General features: G+C 45.4%; 1 protein-coding gene across 2 annotated transcripts in view; it reads left to right on the top strand.

Annotated features, from left to right (window-relative positions):
- The window catches only part of ANTXRL (ANTXR like), a 58359-nt gene extending 40127 nt beyond the window's left edge, over positions 1 to 18232 (top strand). Inside the window, exon 18 of one of the 2 annotated variants that reach the window (XM_075107269.1) lies at positions 17766 to 18232. In XM_075107269.1, coding sequence (XP_074963370.1) covers positions 17766 to 17996 — 231 coding nt within the window. In that variant the 3' untranslated portion in view covers positions 17997 to 18232. Of the gene's footprint in view, positions 1 to 6760; positions 7589 to 17765 lie in introns of those variants that run through there. The other variant, XM_075107270.1, reaches the window with a different exon arrangement.
- The last annotated feature ends 214 nt before the right edge of the window (positions 18233 to 18446 follow it).

The raw sequence follows: 18446 nt of genomic DNA, 5'->3' as shown, positions 1-18446 counted from the left end.
TCTTATTTACTCTGATTTTTTTTTTTTTTGTAAGCTCGTCTCTTTCCACGTTACCCTAAGGCTAAAAATTTGTCACAAGAACCAGAGATTTCAAAATGAGCTAAAATGTTTGCTGTGGCATCTGTTTAAAAGTATTGCCCCAAAAGGTCAACAGCAATGTCTCCACTGTAATGATTTGAGCACAACGGGGAAGAAGCTGGCCAGCCACAGTAGGATATGAGACCTTTTCAGCCCTATGAGTTCTTAGCCTTTTTTTCCAGGCACGTGTGTTGAAGTCAAAGGATAAGTTCTTTGTTTGTGGATTCTGCTCATTTTGAATTAAATATGCAGTAGTCGTTCTACAACAGTAATTACGCTTCCTACCCAACTTCATAAAAATGCTTCTTAGATTTAATAATAAAGTGACTAATGAGAGAAATCATGAACCGTGCAGGTGATGAAGAAACAAATTATAGCAAAGTTAACGGAGAATAAAGTTTCTGTCGAATTCTGTGCAAAGACGCATTTCTTGGTCATATCCTATATGTAGGCAGAGAGCATCTCCTGCCTTGCTACAGACTGTTGGTCAGACATAGGTCAGGATTAGATTCCTCCAGGGAGGGCGAAGGGAGTTTGTGCCTTTCGGAGCCACAGACACATCTGCGTGCTGCCGCTGGGTCACTCACGATAGCTTAGCTCAAAGCCCTCACAATTTCCTCGTGGGAGCCTGTCTCTGTCCTGTTATTCTGGGGGGGACAACTCTGTAAGAATTGAGTGCTGCTGCTTCAGGCTGTTGATTAGGCTTTCTGTGGTGGCACTTTGAAACGTGAGGACTGAGCAGAGATGACACCATCTTTCTCCCCAGTGTGGCCCTTCTCCGGCCAGAGTCCATTCCACCACCTTTGCTCTCCGGGGAGGGGGTTATAGCGTTACAGCAGTAGGGGCCATAAAGCGCTGCACAGATACAGGGGTGGCACAAGCCCTTGTGCTGGGCTCGTTTGCGTGGGTGACTTTCACACCAAACAACAGACTTTAAAAGTAGCCCTAATTGGTGTCACCTAGGGCGGATGAGTTACATCCCTCTGGCTTTTGGCAAAATACCGATATGGCGTTTCTCTAGTTATTAACCAAACACACAGCGTCAGTATCTAAAGTTTAGACTCTTCCATTTTCCTTTTGGTGCGTTAAGGAAACTAAGAGCAAGCTCAGCTTCCTATGCTGCTTTGTAAAATGGCCTTAACTGTTCCATTAAGCTGCATTCTCAAGGCAGCTGCGCTCGAGACACCTTATTTACTTTTTAAGCACGACCTAGAGCTTCTGAATAGGCTCTTTAGGCCCAGCTGTATTTTGATAGCACTAACATTGTATAATATGAATCTATCCTCTGCCTTTCACTCTCTCGGTTGGTACATTTCTATCAGCGCAGAGCACAACGGAGCCTCTGTTAGCCTGTGCGGTCAAGGAAACATGCAGGGGGCTGGCTCTGAACAGGCACCCTCAGTTCCTTGCCTTCCAGCTCGGCTGTAGGGAGGACGAGGGGCTCAAAAGAGGCAATGTAAAACAGAACAAGCTGAAGGATTATTGTATCAGTGAGAACATTAGAAAAATCAAACGTACATCTGGGAAATAGGGTGGAAAGAATCCTATTGAGCCAGATTCAGTGGAAGAATAGGATCGTCTCTGTTCCCTGGCCTGTAAAATTAACTAGAGCTGAAGAATATTGAAAGCGAAACAAGAAAATGACTAGATGTCCTTCTGCTGGTTTGTTTTGTTTGTTGTGTTGGTTTTAAAAAAAAAAAAAAATAAGGGATATCACAGGCCTGTATTTCATGGAGAAGCTAGCACAGAAAAGAGCAAAGTTATTTATTGTTTGGTTGACTTTTCTAATAGTAATTCCTCAGTGGAGAATTGGCTTCTTGTGAGTTAGGCTTTGGGGCGGGAGTGTATAAATATACATATACGTACACGTAAGTATATATGAGTACACACACAACGCACACACTTACTTTATGGCTGAAGAATGGGGAGATCAGGTCAGTGCTATGAGAGCACGGAGCTGTGGCTGTGCAGTCGGAGGAGCCCGGCAGCCCCAGGAGCGAGCCCACAGCTCTGCTAGACCCAGCCCAGGCGGGAACAAGGTCACTCCTGTACCGGCATGCTGAGAGCAGTCAGTGGATTCTGGTTTGCCGTTGGGTGGACGTGAAAGTACAGCCTGATACGCCTCGGCGCGTGGTGTTCTTCCCGACCGCCCCATCCAGCGGCCAGTGACTGGGGTGACCTCGGAGAGAGGGATTGCTTTGCTTCGTGGGATTTGTGGGATTTGCAGGGGAAGAGGGAAGAGTTCTTTGGGGTTTTTTGTTTACCTCTTTTTGTTTGATTTTTAAGGTAATTTCATAGTTGTCTTGGTTGTTCGGGAAAACGTTGAGCTTAGAAAGCAAATGGAACACAACTTAACTCTGTTTTGGGAGTGGCGTTTGGATTCATAACGCAAAAAGTTCCTATCTCTGAATTTCCCAGAATCAGTCAAAATATTATCTTTACATTTTCAGAGGTTACCAGAGCTACACGTTGTTTCCCACTGGAACAAGATCACTCGCTGAAGTGACATTTTCCAAATTTCTGCTTCACAGTTCACTTCCATTGAAAATAAGGGTTCATTTTCCATTTTTACTGCGTCAGTTGGACATATGTTTGCTTTTTGCAGCCATTGGGAGAAATAGCAAAACACTTTTTTCTGCATAATGAAAATACTAATTACAGAGGAAGAGAACATCCAAGTACAGGGAGAAAAATATTTTTCACAAGGCTTTTGGGACAGGGAAGGTGACAAAGGAGATTTTTTTGACATTAAAACATTCTTTAAAAAGTCTTTTGATAAGTTTAATTTCTTTCATTATCTGATATTTACTACTGTGGTTTCAGAGCTTTTTTCCCCAAAAAATCTGAAAAGTACTTGTAGAAAAACTTTCTGTGATATTTTGTTTTCCACCAAAACTATGTTAATGGTTTTGGTATATTCACCAACGTATCTGGTGTTGTCTAACAGACTTTTGCCTGTCCATGACATTTTTCAGAGCTGCTCAGCATCTTTCCCCACAACACAGCCCTCTTATCCTTTGCCTCTGCGAACGGTACAGCGAAGGGAGTATTGCTACCTCAGATTTTCATATCATGACTTGTCCTCCACTCCCATCGTGAAGTGAAGTTAAAAATGGCACTGTTTGTAGGGTTGGGTTTTTTTGAGTCTTCATGTGGTGAAGCCCATTCCAGAGTGTGTGAGAGCCTTGCAGTGGAAATTCAGGCTGACTGGTGCAAGGGATTTTGTGTTGTCCTTCGCTCTCGGTGCCCAGGGCTGCTGTCCATCCATCCTCATGTCTTCCTTCATCAAGATCCTGTTGCCTTTCTCAAATCCCCTTACCTATGCCCCCCTTGGACTCCCGCCCTAGACATTCCCTTCCATTTCCGTCTGTGGTTTCTTCCACTCCTTGCTTTCTCTCTCAGTCCCTGTTTCCCTGCACCTGCCCTTGACGAGACAGACTGGTGCCTTGCAGCCCTGCCCTCTGGGAGCAATGGGCTGCTGACCAGCTTCCTCCTGTTCCTCTTACACTGCAGGAAACGAGCTGCTGCTGGCAGCATGCCCTGGGTTACGGCCTTGCTGCAGAGCTGGAGGAGGCTCCTGAGAGCTCCCCTGCCCTAGCTCATGCCTTCCGCAGACTCATCAAGAATAGGATCTCAGGATGGATGACCCAACAGTATTAGGCAGCATTGCATCAGTAAGATGGGCTGTGGAAATCACAGGTGCTTTTCAGAAGTGCCTAGTTAAAGAAAACCATACAAACACAAGCTCTGACGCCCCTTCTCCTGGGATCTGTGCTCATGTGTTTGCCTTGGCTCTGCAGACAGCTCCTCCTCTTGGTCTCCATCATGTCACAGTATCACCACTGAAATTGGTTATTAGTTTGTCAAGTACCTCAGTAAATGGTCACAGGACGCTTCTCACTTGAATTCTGCAGGTCACCCCTAGCAGGAGCTTCTGTTGCACCAGGATGGGACAGCAGGAGATAAACACACTTAGCTCTACCCCACCGTTATGATTCTATGATTAGCAGATAGGCTGCTGTTTGTGGGTGGCTTTTTGCTGAGCTCTTGGACAGCATCAGCAGAGGAGCGAAGAGATGAAGAAGGGCTGTGTCTCTGCTGCGGATTGCTGGGCTTTCTTCCTTCCAGTAACGTACAAAGGTGAAGCCTTCAGAGGCATTTGTGCTACTGCTGCAGTGATGGATCCCTTAGTGCCAGGCTGCTATTCCTGCCTTCCTCCCCCAGAAAGCTGGGGCTCAGAGGACCAGCAGTCGCTTTTTTAGCCCAAGGAAGGGATTGACAGCTCTGAGGTGGGGACACTGCTCATCTAGCAACAAGGGAGCATGCCAGAGTAGCCACATGGCCTGCGAGCTACGTGTTGCTCGAGATAACTTGGGCTGTCTTGAGGACTTCCCCATCACTGTGTTGGTGTCCTTCTGAGCTTGTAGGCGGCTGCTATGAAGATTAGAGTTTGGGAAATATTAACGTCTGGCTATCTTGAAGCATCTTATAGAAACCATGGCAGCTGGTGGGGCAGGTTGTCAGTATTCTCTGCCAAAGGGAACTCTCAGGCTCTTCCCCCTTGGCCTCACAGACCGAAAGTATGGCTATGGCTGTTACCAATGCCAGCAACTAACCATTAAAAGCCCCAATATGTGCAGAGGAAGGAAGGTGAGATGCTTCTTTCAAATGGTCTGCTTAGTTGCTGCTTTCAGCAAATCCATTCGGTTTTGCATTTCAGCACACACTGTCACAGGAAATTCTCAGAGGTTCGGTTTACCGAAAACCTCAGCTGAAAAAAAGGACATTTTTCCCCCAGGCAGAATTGCGCTTGTTTACTTTAAAGCTTTAGAAAGTGATCTCATTTTTTCACTGAAAATTACCTGCAACAGAGAGTGAGAGCTTAGACTGGATTTTGCTGTCACCATCACCCTTGTACACTCCTGGGACTTGACTTAGAAAAAAAAACAATGCTTTACTAGTACTACCCTGCGGTTTGCACATGCAAAGCCCTTTCCTGGAGAAGGGGACTAGAAGCAGGCTGTTGTACAAAAATCTGAAAGCCTTTTTTCCTTCTTCATTCCATAAAACTGAAGGTAAAAAGGCCGGTGTGCAGCCAAAAACTTTACAAACTATGAGCTGCTGGTCATATTTTAAGCCAGGACTTCAGAGTCCTTTCACGTTCTCACCGTTGAGTGACTGTGACTTTGAACAAAGCACAGCAGCTGGGATTTTAAACATGAGCCTCTGAAATGATAACAAGAATATTTGGGTTCCTTTTTCTGTGTGTCTCTTTCAAAGTGATCGCTCTTAAGCGGATAGGTTTGTTAAAGCTTAGAAAGTCTGATTACCCTCAAATTTTGAGAGATTCCTTGTAATGCTGACCATGGTATCTATGTACCTTAGTTTTTCCAACTGCAAAATAATCATGAGAACACAGTATTTACCTTCCGTACAGCTGTGAGGTTTAGCTAAGTCCTTTCAGGCACTTGAGATGCCTCAGATGAATGGTGGGACACCAAGCCTATGGATTATTAATGACTAGTAATTACTTTCTGGCTGCTACCTGCAGGTGGTCAGCAGTTTGAATGCAGCCCACGGGGACGGCAGCACCTGTCTGCCGTATTCCACGGTAGCTGCCCATGTACCGGTGCTATTCGGAGCTCATTCTAATTACTTTTCAAGGCCGAGTAATGGCCTTTAATAGGCTTCTCTGCCGCTTGCTCGGAGATGTCTTGTAATCACCCAAGTAATAGGCGGAGCTACAGGGGGTGCTGGAAAAGCAACACTGAGCTCCTTCAGGCTGTATTTATCAGCTACTGGTGCCTGATTCCGGGGCTTTTCTCCCTTTGCTTAACCTTTCTGGAGCCAATTACCTTCATAAGCTGGTGCAAAATTAAAGACGGGGATATTGCCTGCCACAGTAGGTGATCCCACTTTGTCACTTTCAATAAAAACGTGGTGCATGTAGTTCCCATTTTACTTCTTTTTGTCTTTTTGCGAAGGACGCCAGTGTCTGTAAGGTTCATTCCTGCTGTAGCAGGCATGGCATGGGGGAAGAAAGCTGCCTGGTGCGGGAGCAATGTCCTGACGTGCAGTTCCCAGGACGTGCCGAGCTCTGCGGCTGGAAGCAAGTACTCAGTGGCTAATGACTTTCCTGTCCTGCAAGAAGCCCACATACTGGCATTACCTCTCACTTTTGCCAGGTTCGTGTTATTTCTGAGGTGGAGGGAAAATTCACAAATAGGCTTTGGGGATAGATGCTGCCTGCCCTCGGGTGGAAGCAGCAGTCCCTCCACACCTTTGGGAGGCAGAGACACGCTCAGTAGCAACAACCACTGAAGGATGGGTGAGATCCCACGGCCGGTGGCACTTCGCACACAACAGGTTGAAGGGGGATTGGCCTTGTGGTTAAGACACTGAGATGTGACTTCGGAGACCCTGGCTGTAGATGATGTAAATTACTTCACTTCTGTTGTACTGTAGTTCCGCAGTGAAAAATGAGATGAACAGTGAATTCTGGGAGGATGAGGAGGTTAGTGTTCCTGACAGCACTTTGAGCACTTCATAGATGGACTCTGTTAGGTAGACAGGGAGCTCTTCTGCAACCCTTAAAGGCTGTGTGCCACTGATATTTCTTTGACATTTATGGTAAAGGAACAGGTTCATCAGGTCTGATTCTCTTTTTTTTTTTTTTTTATAGAGAACGTGACTTTGGGATAAGAACTGGTGACTTAGTCCCTTGTTACCTGCAAGTCTGATACATCTGCCTTGGGATAATAGGCTCTTTTGTGGTGTTATCAGTTTTCCAGGCAGCACTTTGTTGATGCTCCACAATCGTATTAAGAGTACAGTGCGTCTAAGCTATGCAGGCCTGGCTTGGAGTCAGGTGACTATCTTAGGGCTTAGGAGGAAGCCCACAACTGAAGGTACATCTTTCTTGAGAAGACAAGTGCACAAATGCACGTGCAGTGTCTTACTAGGACTGCATGTACAGATCCATGATTCGCACACGCAAATGAACAGATATGCTGCGGCCAATATGTGTGTTTGTTTCCTGGCAGCACCCCTGGATCAATGCTGAACCCCATGTCGCCTTGTTTCAGTTGGATTGCTGGGAGCTGTGCATCCCTCATCTTCTGAGTTGAGTAACAGTCCAGAAATCAGCCCATCCCGCCTGCCTTAGCTCTCTGCTTACGTACTTCTAGTAACTGTGTAGGAATCTGTTTCCCCATATGCAGAATGAGTAATGCTGTGACCTTCCTCTGAAAGTATTTGAGCTCTAGAATTAAAAAGCACTGTGTAAGATAATATGTTAATACTATTATTCATATTACAGTTATTGTACAGAGTGATAACTAAAAATCAAAAGATTTTGCATCATTATTTTCTGCAGAGCAGCTGTATTTCTGGATGCCTCTGTTCTTGTACAAACTACTGTGGTTCATGTCGTGGTACCAGAAGAAAACCCAAATCACTATGTCTGCCACTGTACGAGTAATACAAAGATACTACACAACCTGAAGAGCTTACGAGCTGTGTCTATTAAGTCTTAATCTTAATTTAATCTTGCTTTGAAGACAAATCTCAGATAGGAACTGTTCCTGGAACAAGACTGCAAACACGTTGCGCTCTTTGCAGGAACACTGGTGGTTTCTGCAGCCTTTTTTTTTTTTGGCATGTGAACACATTCCTTCTTTTCCGCTCCTTTTTGGGTTTCTTCTAGGGAACGTAATTACCCAAGTAGATGCCTCAGTCCTCACTGGCTGAGAATTTTAAGGTGTGGTTATACTGAAACTTTGAAGCGAAGCCTACCAAGAGCAGTGTCCCTTCTTGCAGTGCTAACGGCCAGGTAGCAGAGCTTTGAAAAATGAGAGGAGGTGTGCCTGGGTTTTTTGTACTGCTGGGGGACAGGCAGTCTCTGGTAAGTTGACGCCAGGGTGTATAACAAAATCTGTATGAGAGAGGTGGCAATGGGGTGCTCATGGAAAAGAGTAACTTCAAAATACAGAGCTGGTACTCGATAGACTGGTCAAGCTGCGTAGGGGAATCATGGCAGGGATATATGTGCATAGAGTGTTAGGTCTCTATAGTATACCTGAAATGGGAAGGAGACTTCCACGTCAGGACTTTGGTACTGGAGTTGCTCCCCTGGTGTGTTCATTCCTAGAAATAATAAGGTCCCAAGGAGTTCTTCCATCCAACTTAACGTAGGAGTTTTTGGGGGAGGAGAGGTTTGCTGTGCTTTGTAAATATGCCAGCACTGTTAATGAATGTATGAGCCTCATCCCATGGGAGGAAAATCCTTGTGAGATAAGCGCAGAGGAACCTGGGAACTGTGGGTTTACCCCCTACTTGCTCTAGGTAGCAGCAGGGCGGTTTAAGGGCCAGTTACGCAGAGATGAGTTGGGGATACTTGTAGCTGTTTCCAGACTCTAAACAAAGAGACAGCTTGTCTGTGTGGTGGGCCAGGATCTTACATTTTTAGCTGAAGCAAGGGAAAAGAATAACCATTTTCACCAGAAATTCTCTCTGAGTCTCCAGCATTATCCTATACCCTAGGCGGGTAAAGAGCGTTGTGCTCTTCCTCTGTGCACACCATAATCCCAGCTTGCTCCTGAAGAGACAATCAAATAATTCACCCTGGAAAGCACAATAACACTTAATTACAGTTTGAGCAAGACCAGTTATGGTCCTTTGTGGCCTAATTTGCTCCTGTCAGCAGGCTGCCAATACCTCAAGGCTGAGCCTGTTGCACCCAGCAAATGTTTGTTGCTCTCGTTGCTATGCTCCAAACCCTCCCCATTCTAGGTGATGGACAAACACAATCTTCTTTTCCCTGAAAATGCCAAAGGAAAGAGAAAAATCTTTTGCAAACCAACCACTGTTGTTTTTCTCTTGAACCACATTCTAGTCTGGCCAGCATTCAAGTGTGGAAGTTGTTGGTGCTGTGGTTAAAACAAGGGATGTGAGTCACGAGTCCTGAACTTGTAAATACCATTTTTATCCCCCTGAAGCCGCTGCATAACCTTGGGTAGATGATATGATGTGACAGTGGCTCTCCTCACTTCTTCCACTCTGGGACCCTCATCCATAAAAGCTCTCAGAAAAGAGGAAGGCAGTAAATCATGCATAGTGAGTGCAGGTATAGGTTAAGATATTTCTCTCAGGTTTGGGTGGGATTTGGTCTGGCATGACTGTTCCTTGAGATCGATACTGATCACGAAGTATGCCTGATAGCCTTAACTTTGATTATGCCCAGTGTTACCCTTTTCTGTTCCCTTTGCCACTTGGGCTTTTTTAGGGCTCAGAATCAACAGGCTTTGTTACGGATCGGCACTGCATGTTACTTCAGCCACAACCTCTGCAAGGTCCAAGACATGTGATGTTTTGTGCATTCCTGCGAGATATCTTGTGACTCTGGCCATTCTTTCAGGAGGTATCTGTAGCCTGTTGCAGCATTTTCCTGCTAAGGCAAGGCTGGAAACAACATGCAGCTCCCTGCTGAGTGGAGTGTGATACAAGTTACTTGAATAGCCCTGTCTTCAATACTGGGGTGGATTTTCCATGCCACCTGCTCCACATCGCTTTCCTTGTGTGCCTAAGCTGGAAAAGTGGTATCAGGCATATGAGACCTGGATGGTGGAAGCATGTTCAGCGCAAAGTTTCTTTTGCTGAAGGCTCCTTGTCCTAGCTTAAAAGGCCAGTTTCCCTGGGTGAGCTATTCCTCGCTCAGATTCCACAATATTGGCTGGTTACTCCAGGGGTAAGTTGGAAGTAGCTCGCTTCTCTTCAGCGTGGTCCTGCGCTGGTCTTCAGGCTGAGTTGGCTGCTCCCAGGAGGCCCATCCCTGGTTTCAAGCAGTGCCATGCACAGCTGGGACTGTGAACTGGGGAGCGGTGTCTGCAGACGTGGGTGTCTCGGGAACCTATCAGTACCTGACTGTATTCAACTCTGGGTATTCTGGTTAAAGAAGCTACAGTAGCCTGGGATACTGCAACTATTAATCTTACTGCAGAACAGTTCCTATCTGTGTCTTAATCCCCTGGTAGATCTGAACACAATTTTCCACATGACTCTGTTTCTGGCTAAAATCTGTTTCTTTAGATGGTCTGTAAATATTTTTGCATGTTAGTAGAATTAACTGAAGTGGAAAAAATACCCTTCAAAAAGTCTCACTATTTTCAATTTTTGTTTTGAAACACCTCTTTTGTCCAAAACTCAAAGAAAAGATGTTTTGAACTGAACAATGTATGTGTTCCAAGCCCAAGTGAAACTTATTTTGATATATTTCTTTCACCTGAAAAATGAAGGCTTTTGGTTGTTGTTGACTTTTCACTTGGCCAGCAAGTGAACCGAAAGATGATTTTTTATCACCACTGTTGTGTGCAGTGCATGCCGTGGGCCTGTTTGTGGGTTTGCCCTGGCAACCTACCTCCCTCGGCCCCCGGGGGATCCCCTGGACAGGGTTATCACACACTTGGTAGCAAAAAAAAGAGCTCCAGTGCCCTCTCCTCCCTTCCCTACCCCATAAATCCTACTCTCTCAGCTATTTGGCTCCCACAGCCAGGGTGTCTGAGAGGGTACTGGGCCTCTGAAGGATTTCTTCTCCCAGCGCCTTTACAAAACACGGCTGGTTCCCTGTTGCCTCTGTGAGAGGGGCTCAGGCATCTCGGCTCTCGCCTGGGCTTTCTGGGCCAGGCATCAGCTAAGCCAAGAGGTTTTTACCCTGAATGTACCAGTAGACCAAGGCATTGCTTAGCTGTGTCTCGCTGTGACCGTGTGCCCTGCTGCCGGCCCCTATGCAGCTGGCTTCTCATCTGTGACTCGGGCATCCGAGCGTCTGAAGCAGGGATTGACTTTCTGTGCTGGGTCTTCCTGGTGCTGCACCAGAGAGCCAGCGACTGGGGCTTGTGGCGGGTTTAGTTTGGTTGCTAAAAAGTAAGAGGAAAGGCACAAAACTCGCTTATAAGAGTGTCTTTGTGGACTGTGCCAAGGATCCGTGCACGCCTCGGCTGCTTTTAAGTATCATTGCCCCTTCCTGGGTGAGGACGTGTGTCCTCTTTTAAAGTTGTGTTAACTCCCACATCGTAAAGCTCAGCCTAATTCCTTTTGCGGAGTGAAGCACGTTGAGTAAGGTTACACCTCTTGGCAGCACCGCCTTGCTCATTCTGTGCTGTAAACAAGAGTTTGCTGCTGCTGCTGCTTGGATCATCCTTGTGCATTTGCACGGTTTGTAATTTTCAGTTTTAATTGAGCTGATGTACCTAAGGCTGCTATAGGGTCCTCGTTGTTTACCGTATCAGTGATTCACAGTCTACAATGCAGTGATTTCCTTCCCCTCCGCTAACTCCATCACAGAAGGAGGGAGCAGAACCGATATGGATTTACTTATAAAGAGGCCAGCTAATGCACTGGATAAAGGATGGGCTGAACTGAAGCTCCTTTTTAAAAGCAGCGCTAAAGAAAATAATAATCATATTCTCATTGTTGGACAGTGTCACTTTACTAGACTTTAATTTTAAAATCCCCCTCTCTCCAGTCAACCCCATTTTCTCTTCTCTCTTCATAGTTTTGGATTACTATTGTTTTAGGCATCGCTGCTGAGCTGCCAAATAGATCGCCAGAAAATTGTTATTGACAAGAGAGGACTTATTAAACTGGAAGATATTTAAAGAGTCAGATTCTCGTGCAAACAAATATTTTACATTGATGATACTTAATATTTTGTTTTGAGACCTAATAACTTTAAATGGCTCCCTATCAAAATTAATTACAAGTTAATAAACTGATTGTTAATGATTAATGCAATAACCACAGTATAATTGTGATTATTAAAATTTAATTGTTAAATAATATAATGAGAAAATAATTAGAAACTATATATTTATTGACCTGAAAACATGGTCAGCTACCAAACTGCTGATACAGGAATTTCTGACATTTCCAATACTTCATTTTTCAACACGAAAATAATATCTAAGTCCCAAATGTAAGAGCAGGAGTTAGTAAGGGTTACTTGAATATGCCTGGAAACCAGGCAGGCTTAGGTTTTATGTGACAAACTGTTTCAGTGGCTCACTGATTTCTAGCCTGTATGCTGCAGGGTAATCAGTGCAATTCCCAGGAAATCCGTGAAGGTTTTAATGAGCCGTGACACGTTGAGCGCACAGTCAGCATGAAGCAGCGCAGTGTGCGGAAGCTTTTGGCAAAGGCTGATGTGCATAGATCCTGGCTTCTGAGGGGCCAGCTGCTAATCCTGACGCTTGCCCGGGGAGCTCAAACAGTGGGAACTCGGTACCACCGCGGTTCAGCTCTTCCTCTATAAAATTACCGTATCCATAATCTACCCCATTCATAAATACATTTGCTAAGCAAGTTTCCCATACTGTTGCTGCTTTAGGATACTCACCAGAGGTGTTTTTGCTAGAGAGCTTTCATTCTTTATCCGGACAGATAATCCCTGTCCTCTAATTCTGCCAAGATTCAGCTTCTGCAGAAGTCGCTGACGTGTATATCTCTGTACACACTGGTGTATGTATCCCATCGGTTTCTGGGTGTGTGGATCAAAACCTCCACTTAGCTAAAGTGATTCTGGCTCTTTGTAGGTGCTCGCTCTTGTGGTTTTGTAGGTAGCATAATAACCTGAGTCTGTTCTTTTGAGTTTTAGAGCTCTACTTTTACACTGAACTATCAATACTTGTCTGGGAAGTGAAGCTACATGCTGACGACCCATGTCTAAGCAGGCTGGCAGAGTCATCCCAGTGACATCCGTAAAGAAAACTGGTGGGAAAGGTGACTACTTATTTGAGCCTAAGGAAATGATGTTCATCCTAAACGTAATCATTTTGATTGGGAGCTACTTTATTTTTTTTTCATTTGGTGGTCCAGTGTTTTGGATTGCTATGCTCAAACTTTTGCAGGCATGATTTTTATATTAATCCATTCTAAAATTTAAAGCCAAGGTTCATATTCTTACAAAGTCAAAGGCCAAAAAATTTCAGTAAACATTTAAGTGAAGCCAACGCTTCCTCAGACACCCCCCCCCGCCGCTAGTCAGAATTGCAGCACTGAGATTCCATAAGCAAAACTAAGAGTGAATGAAAACTCAAGCAAAATTTATAACAGGAAGGATATCTTTTATTATGTCAACTAATGTAGCTAAAAATAAGAAACAGACATACTTTTGCGTACACAAACACTCTGGCATGCACTGGCGTGCATGAACTGGATTTGAGTTTTGTTAAATAAACACCAATGCGTGTATTAAAGTGGACAGAGAAAAGGGGCAGCTACTGGCAGATGGGGCAGATTTTTAAAAGCCTTTTTGCTCAAGTGCTCTTAGTGTCATGGGTGAAGAGATTGCCCGTGGCACCCTTTGAATTGCCTGGATCCTTTTAACAGTTGTTCCTTTCCATTGAAAACTTGCTGAGTAGTAGCTAAAGATTTGGGGGGAACGAGTGCACTATAATGAAAGTAGCCCAGAAACAAGACGCGGTGGCTTTCAAGAGGTTCCTCCCTTCCTTCCCCCACTTAAACCACACACAAAAACACATCCTAGGTGGTCGAGGAGGCATTGGCTGAAAGTACAAAGTGCCTGAATTGCACATGTGATTGTTACACTGGGATAAAGGCTGGAGTCGGAGCAAGGGCAGATCCCGCTGCTTCAGTATTTGTACTTTTTGAAAAGGCAATTTGGCAAGCAGCATAGCAAGAGCCTAACAAGTGGACGGACATATGGGGAGGCAAAATAATTGTGCCTTAGGAAGACTGTGCAGCTGTGAGCTGAAGTAAGGGCGTAACTCCATATGGTGCAGTGCTGACCTTCAGTTGGTGCCTGAATGCCAGTACGCGGTGCGGGTCGCACCGTCCGAGGGATGCTGTACCGGGAGTGGGGCTGAAACTGGGCAGAACTGGATTTACGCCGTTCATCTGCTTCCTAGAAAACAATAAAGCGGCTGCCGGCAGCAGTTGTGCCTGAGATCATCGTAGTATCGCCGCACCTTGCAACTCTGACACCTTCCCTAAAACACTTAGCGTATACCCTGCTTCTGGGAAAAAAATACCGCTGCCGCTACTACAGCGGTGGTGGCTCTTCACCCCTGTTAATCCCCCGTGCAGCGAGAGCGTAGGTGAGTGTGTCGGATATCTGATTTCTGTCCATATTCTCTGTGGTTTAAAAGCCTTCGTACGGCTTTGGAGAGGAAATTACATAATCCTTTCAAACACAGCATATTAAAAATCCTGTGGTTAGCATGTTTATTTGAGAAACATAATGGATTTTCTTCTGAACTGATTCCAGAGGGATGTGCATGTTAGGTAGAATAGCTGTGGCACTCTTTTATTAGGCAAGTGTGATGAGTGGAGAGCTTAATTCTTCAACCTAGAAATCCTTTGATGAAATACACTTGATAATGCAAACTATGATTTATTATTATTTGTTCCTCCCTTTCCCTTTCAGCTGTTAATCCTAACACTGGCTAGGAGTTTGGCCTCATTTTATCAATGGCTGCTTGAAGTGCTCGGGAGGATTTGCTCCAGTATTCACCAGAAGCCTTTGATATATGAGATTGTAGGCTAACACCAATAATCTTTTGTGAGGAAGTGTCACAATACATACATCGATCATCCAAGCCTCTGTCTGTCAGACTCTCCCAACCCAACCGTATTTTTCATGACACAATGCGGTGCGTGGCCTTTAAATTACCCATCTGTCTGACAAATCAGTGAGTGTGGCAGAAACTGGCAGCAGTTTGACGTCGCCTATCACTTTAACTGAAGTGAAAGTAATGCAAACAGATTTATGGGATCCCCTTTGATTATAGACTATGAATATATTTGGAATTGATGTTTGGGAGGGAGACACAACAGAGGGGCAGGAGAGCGTGGTAGGCAAAAGCACTGGCGTTGGGTTTGCAGCTTTGCAGTCTGTGAGGGAAGTTGTTCTGTTAATTTTCTCCCTCCACATACGCTGCATCTCAGCGGAACACCCCTGCCTTCATCTTTTTTTTTTTTTCCTTTTTTTTTTTTTTTTTTCTGTCCTGAGTGATTATTTAGCTGTTCTAAATCCATAACTTTATGAATATCAAGGTTAAGTTTTCTTAATTGATAGCAGTGCAGCTATCGAATACATCTGTAGCGTTCACTGCGTAGCAGTAAGTATTGCTGACTCTCCGAGCGGGCTCTGAGTACCACAGAGCACAGCAGAATCAAATGGCTGTTGTAAACTGACAAGGATGACTGCGCGCTGCAGCGCTGGCGAGGGCTTGAGCTCTCTGATGGAGTAGAGCAAAGCGCTGACTTGGGGTTTTTTTGATCCAGTGGTTTATCTTTGTTGCAGAAGTGACCAAGACCTTTCGCTTTTGCTTTTTGATACCTCCGTGCAGAGGCTCTGGCCCTAGAACGGTGTTGCCCTGGACCTGGTTCAAAACCAAAGTCTGCTGTGAGAAGCCTGCTTTTTTTTAGAAAAGGTATTTTATCCTACTTATTGAGGCTGTTGTTTAAGTGTACTGGTGAATTTGCGATGGTGAAAGCTGGGACTGAGAACTACTGAGTATGTCTCTCGTACAGGCAACAACATGCCCGTTCAATCGACCCTTGTCTGCAGCTGAGCTCGTGAAGCCCTGAGCCATCCAAGCCAAGCAAGTAGTAGGGTGGTGCCCTTTGGGCGTTAGTACCTTTGTTGAATAATTTTCTGAGCTCTCTGGAGCTTACTCCGCTTGACTTTCTTCAGAGAATCCATAGACTTAAGTGATTCCCTTCTTTTTAAAGGAATAGTTTTCACGAATGAAGGTGTAGGCATTGGAAGTCACTTAACAGATAATTGTGGTTCAGCTGTGATGGCTTTTGCCTGGATTCCAGGGGAAATTGTGATTTGTGGAGTTGCCACAGAAACTCAGCCCATTCCCTCAACACCTTCAGAGTTTCCTCATGCCGGGCAGCACTGAGCTAGCAGCGGTCTGTCGCTGGTGTGGGTTCTTGTATTCCCCTGTTATCATGATCTACAGCTGCTTGGCTCTGAGAAAAGCTGTGCTAAACCTGGAGTCCTTGTCCTGAATTTTGCTTGGGGGATGTTGGCATAACCTTGAGCTGAATTTGGTTTGTTGATTCCAGCATACAGCCTAAACCTCTGGCTGGGCATCGGTGGCCCTGTGGGTCTTTCAAAACAATGGAGGGAAGGTGCCTTCTGGGGCAAATATTTTCAAAACAAGACAGTTTTCTTCCTTTTCCCCAGCTAGTGTTTGCCTTGGAATGAGAGAAACAAGTAACCTTCCCCTCCGTGCTAAATTGTAGAGGCCATTTTCATTAGGGTGATTGCTACATGGACCAAAACAGGCGTGCTGCACGAAGGAAAAGATGCTGGCAAATGGGGTTGATCACTGATGGGGTGGGTACTTTCCAGCCCACGGTTACTTATTTGGAAACCACATTCCAGCTCCTGTAACTGGGCTGTTGGCAGTGTCACTTCTGTATTATATATGTATTATTTGTATTATATTCTGTATTATATATATTATGTATATATATATGCAGGCTTCATCTCCAGCCTATGTACGTGATGCCGAGAGGCCTTTTGGACTTCCAGGGGCAGGCATCTGCCAAGCTTGTGGCAGCTGGGTTCTTGCATAAGCGTCTCCTCCCACCTCCCTAGGTGAGAAGGTGGAGACAGTGATGCCAAGTGTTGCATCTCCTCACACAAGATTGTGTCTGCAGGATTTCATGAGGCCTCTTCAGAAATAGTGGGGCATTTTGTAACAAAACTTAGGGGTTGTGGGGGGGATCAAATACAGCAGACAGATCTTGGTGTCTGACTGAAGGTTTTGATGTGCTCAGGAGCCTCTGGCTGCTCCTCACAGGGAAGGCTAGGTGGTCTTTGGGGTCTGTCTGTCTCTCTTCCTGTCTGGAATTGGTCTGGAACCTATGCAAACCTTTCTTTTTTTGCTAAAAGAAACCCTGCCGTATTTGCAGGTAGCCCCTAGCAGACTAGGACATCCCCAGTGACTGCTGTTTGTTCAAATCCAAGCTACTCCTATTTGAAAATCCCCACCCACAGCTCTCCCATCAGGTCCTGCCTGCCTGCATCCCGTATCCATTCTGGAAACACACTTATTGGAGAGCCCTTTGTGCAAGTCCCACACCTTGTTGGTGTTTGTGAGGGAGGCCACGTCTACGTTCGGAGCCCAGAAGATAGATGTACTATCCCAGTGTGGTGTTCAAAGCACGGGCACCAGCTAGGTTAGCATCACGGTGAAAATGAAAGCTACAGATGGAGTCTTCGCTGAGGTTGTTCCTCTGGAATAATCCTGTCTCTGCTATGAGTTTTTTTTCAAGCACAGGTTTGTCGGTCAGAGATCTCACCACGGCAGGCATGACTTTGGTGGAGCTGTGGCTTTAGGCGTGTTCTGCATAGCTCTAGGAGCAGAGCAGAGGGCACGTGTGAGCGAAGTCACACTGGGGTCCCATTTGGTATAAACCAGTCCTAGACTGTTCTCTGTAGGCAGGAGCTCTGAAAGCCAAGAAAAGCATTGGTTTCTAGTGCTGACCTTCAGTACAGCATCATCTGAATGTCATGTCTAAGACCCAGTGAATGATACTGGATGAAGATCTCTAAGTGCAGCCTGGCCCCTCTGCTTATAGTCCCTTTGGCTAGCCACTGATGAGTGAAAACACCTGCTTTTTATGAATAATGAATTTTTGTTTACCTCTAGGGAAGATGCATAAACTTCACTCGGGTGAAATCGGATGGAACCTCTGCCCCTTACAGCCCACCACCGAAGCTGCCGCGGCGTGATGATGTTCCTCTCAACAATGCTCCAAGGAATCCTTCTCCCCCTGTGTCTCTGCAGCCCCCTTCCAGGCAGCCACCTCCTGGACCACCCCCATCCCGAGCCCCTCCTGGACCTCCTCCTTCACGCCCCCCGCCCCAGCCCATGGCTTAGAGTGCAGCAAAACCCTCATCGACAAAACATGTCTCTTTGCTGAACACGGCATATTTATTGAGTATTGGTTTACAGTTAAAGATATCAGAATTTGTTGCTGGTCAGCAAAAAAAAGAAAGAAAAAAAAAAAAATTGCCAAGTGTCAATTTTAGTGTATGAATATATTTATACCACACGTGCTGAGTAAACATTCAGTGGATAGATTCAGAGCTATGGGGTATAGAAACAAACGAAAATGATCATCTAGATACAGTAGCAGCTTTTGTAAGTATACATTTGAAGATCTATTTACCTATGGCATTTGTCTGACTTGGTATGTCAGAGCATCCCTTAATAACTTTAGCCGGTGCATGTGCATCAGTTGTTTTGATAGCTGCCACCTGCAAGTTGGTTAAACATAGTTCAGTGAGGAATTTGCTTTCTTTTCCCCAACGGTACTGCATCCAGATG

This window comes from Phalacrocorax aristotelis, chromosome 12, assembly GCF_949628215.1.
Source record: "Phalacrocorax aristotelis chromosome 12, bGulAri2.1, whole genome shotgun sequence".
Taxonomy (NCBI): Eukaryota; Metazoa; Chordata; class Aves; order Suliformes; family Phalacrocoracidae; genus Phalacrocorax; species Phalacrocorax aristotelis.
This window is presented reverse-complemented; position numbering and strand designations above follow the sequence as displayed.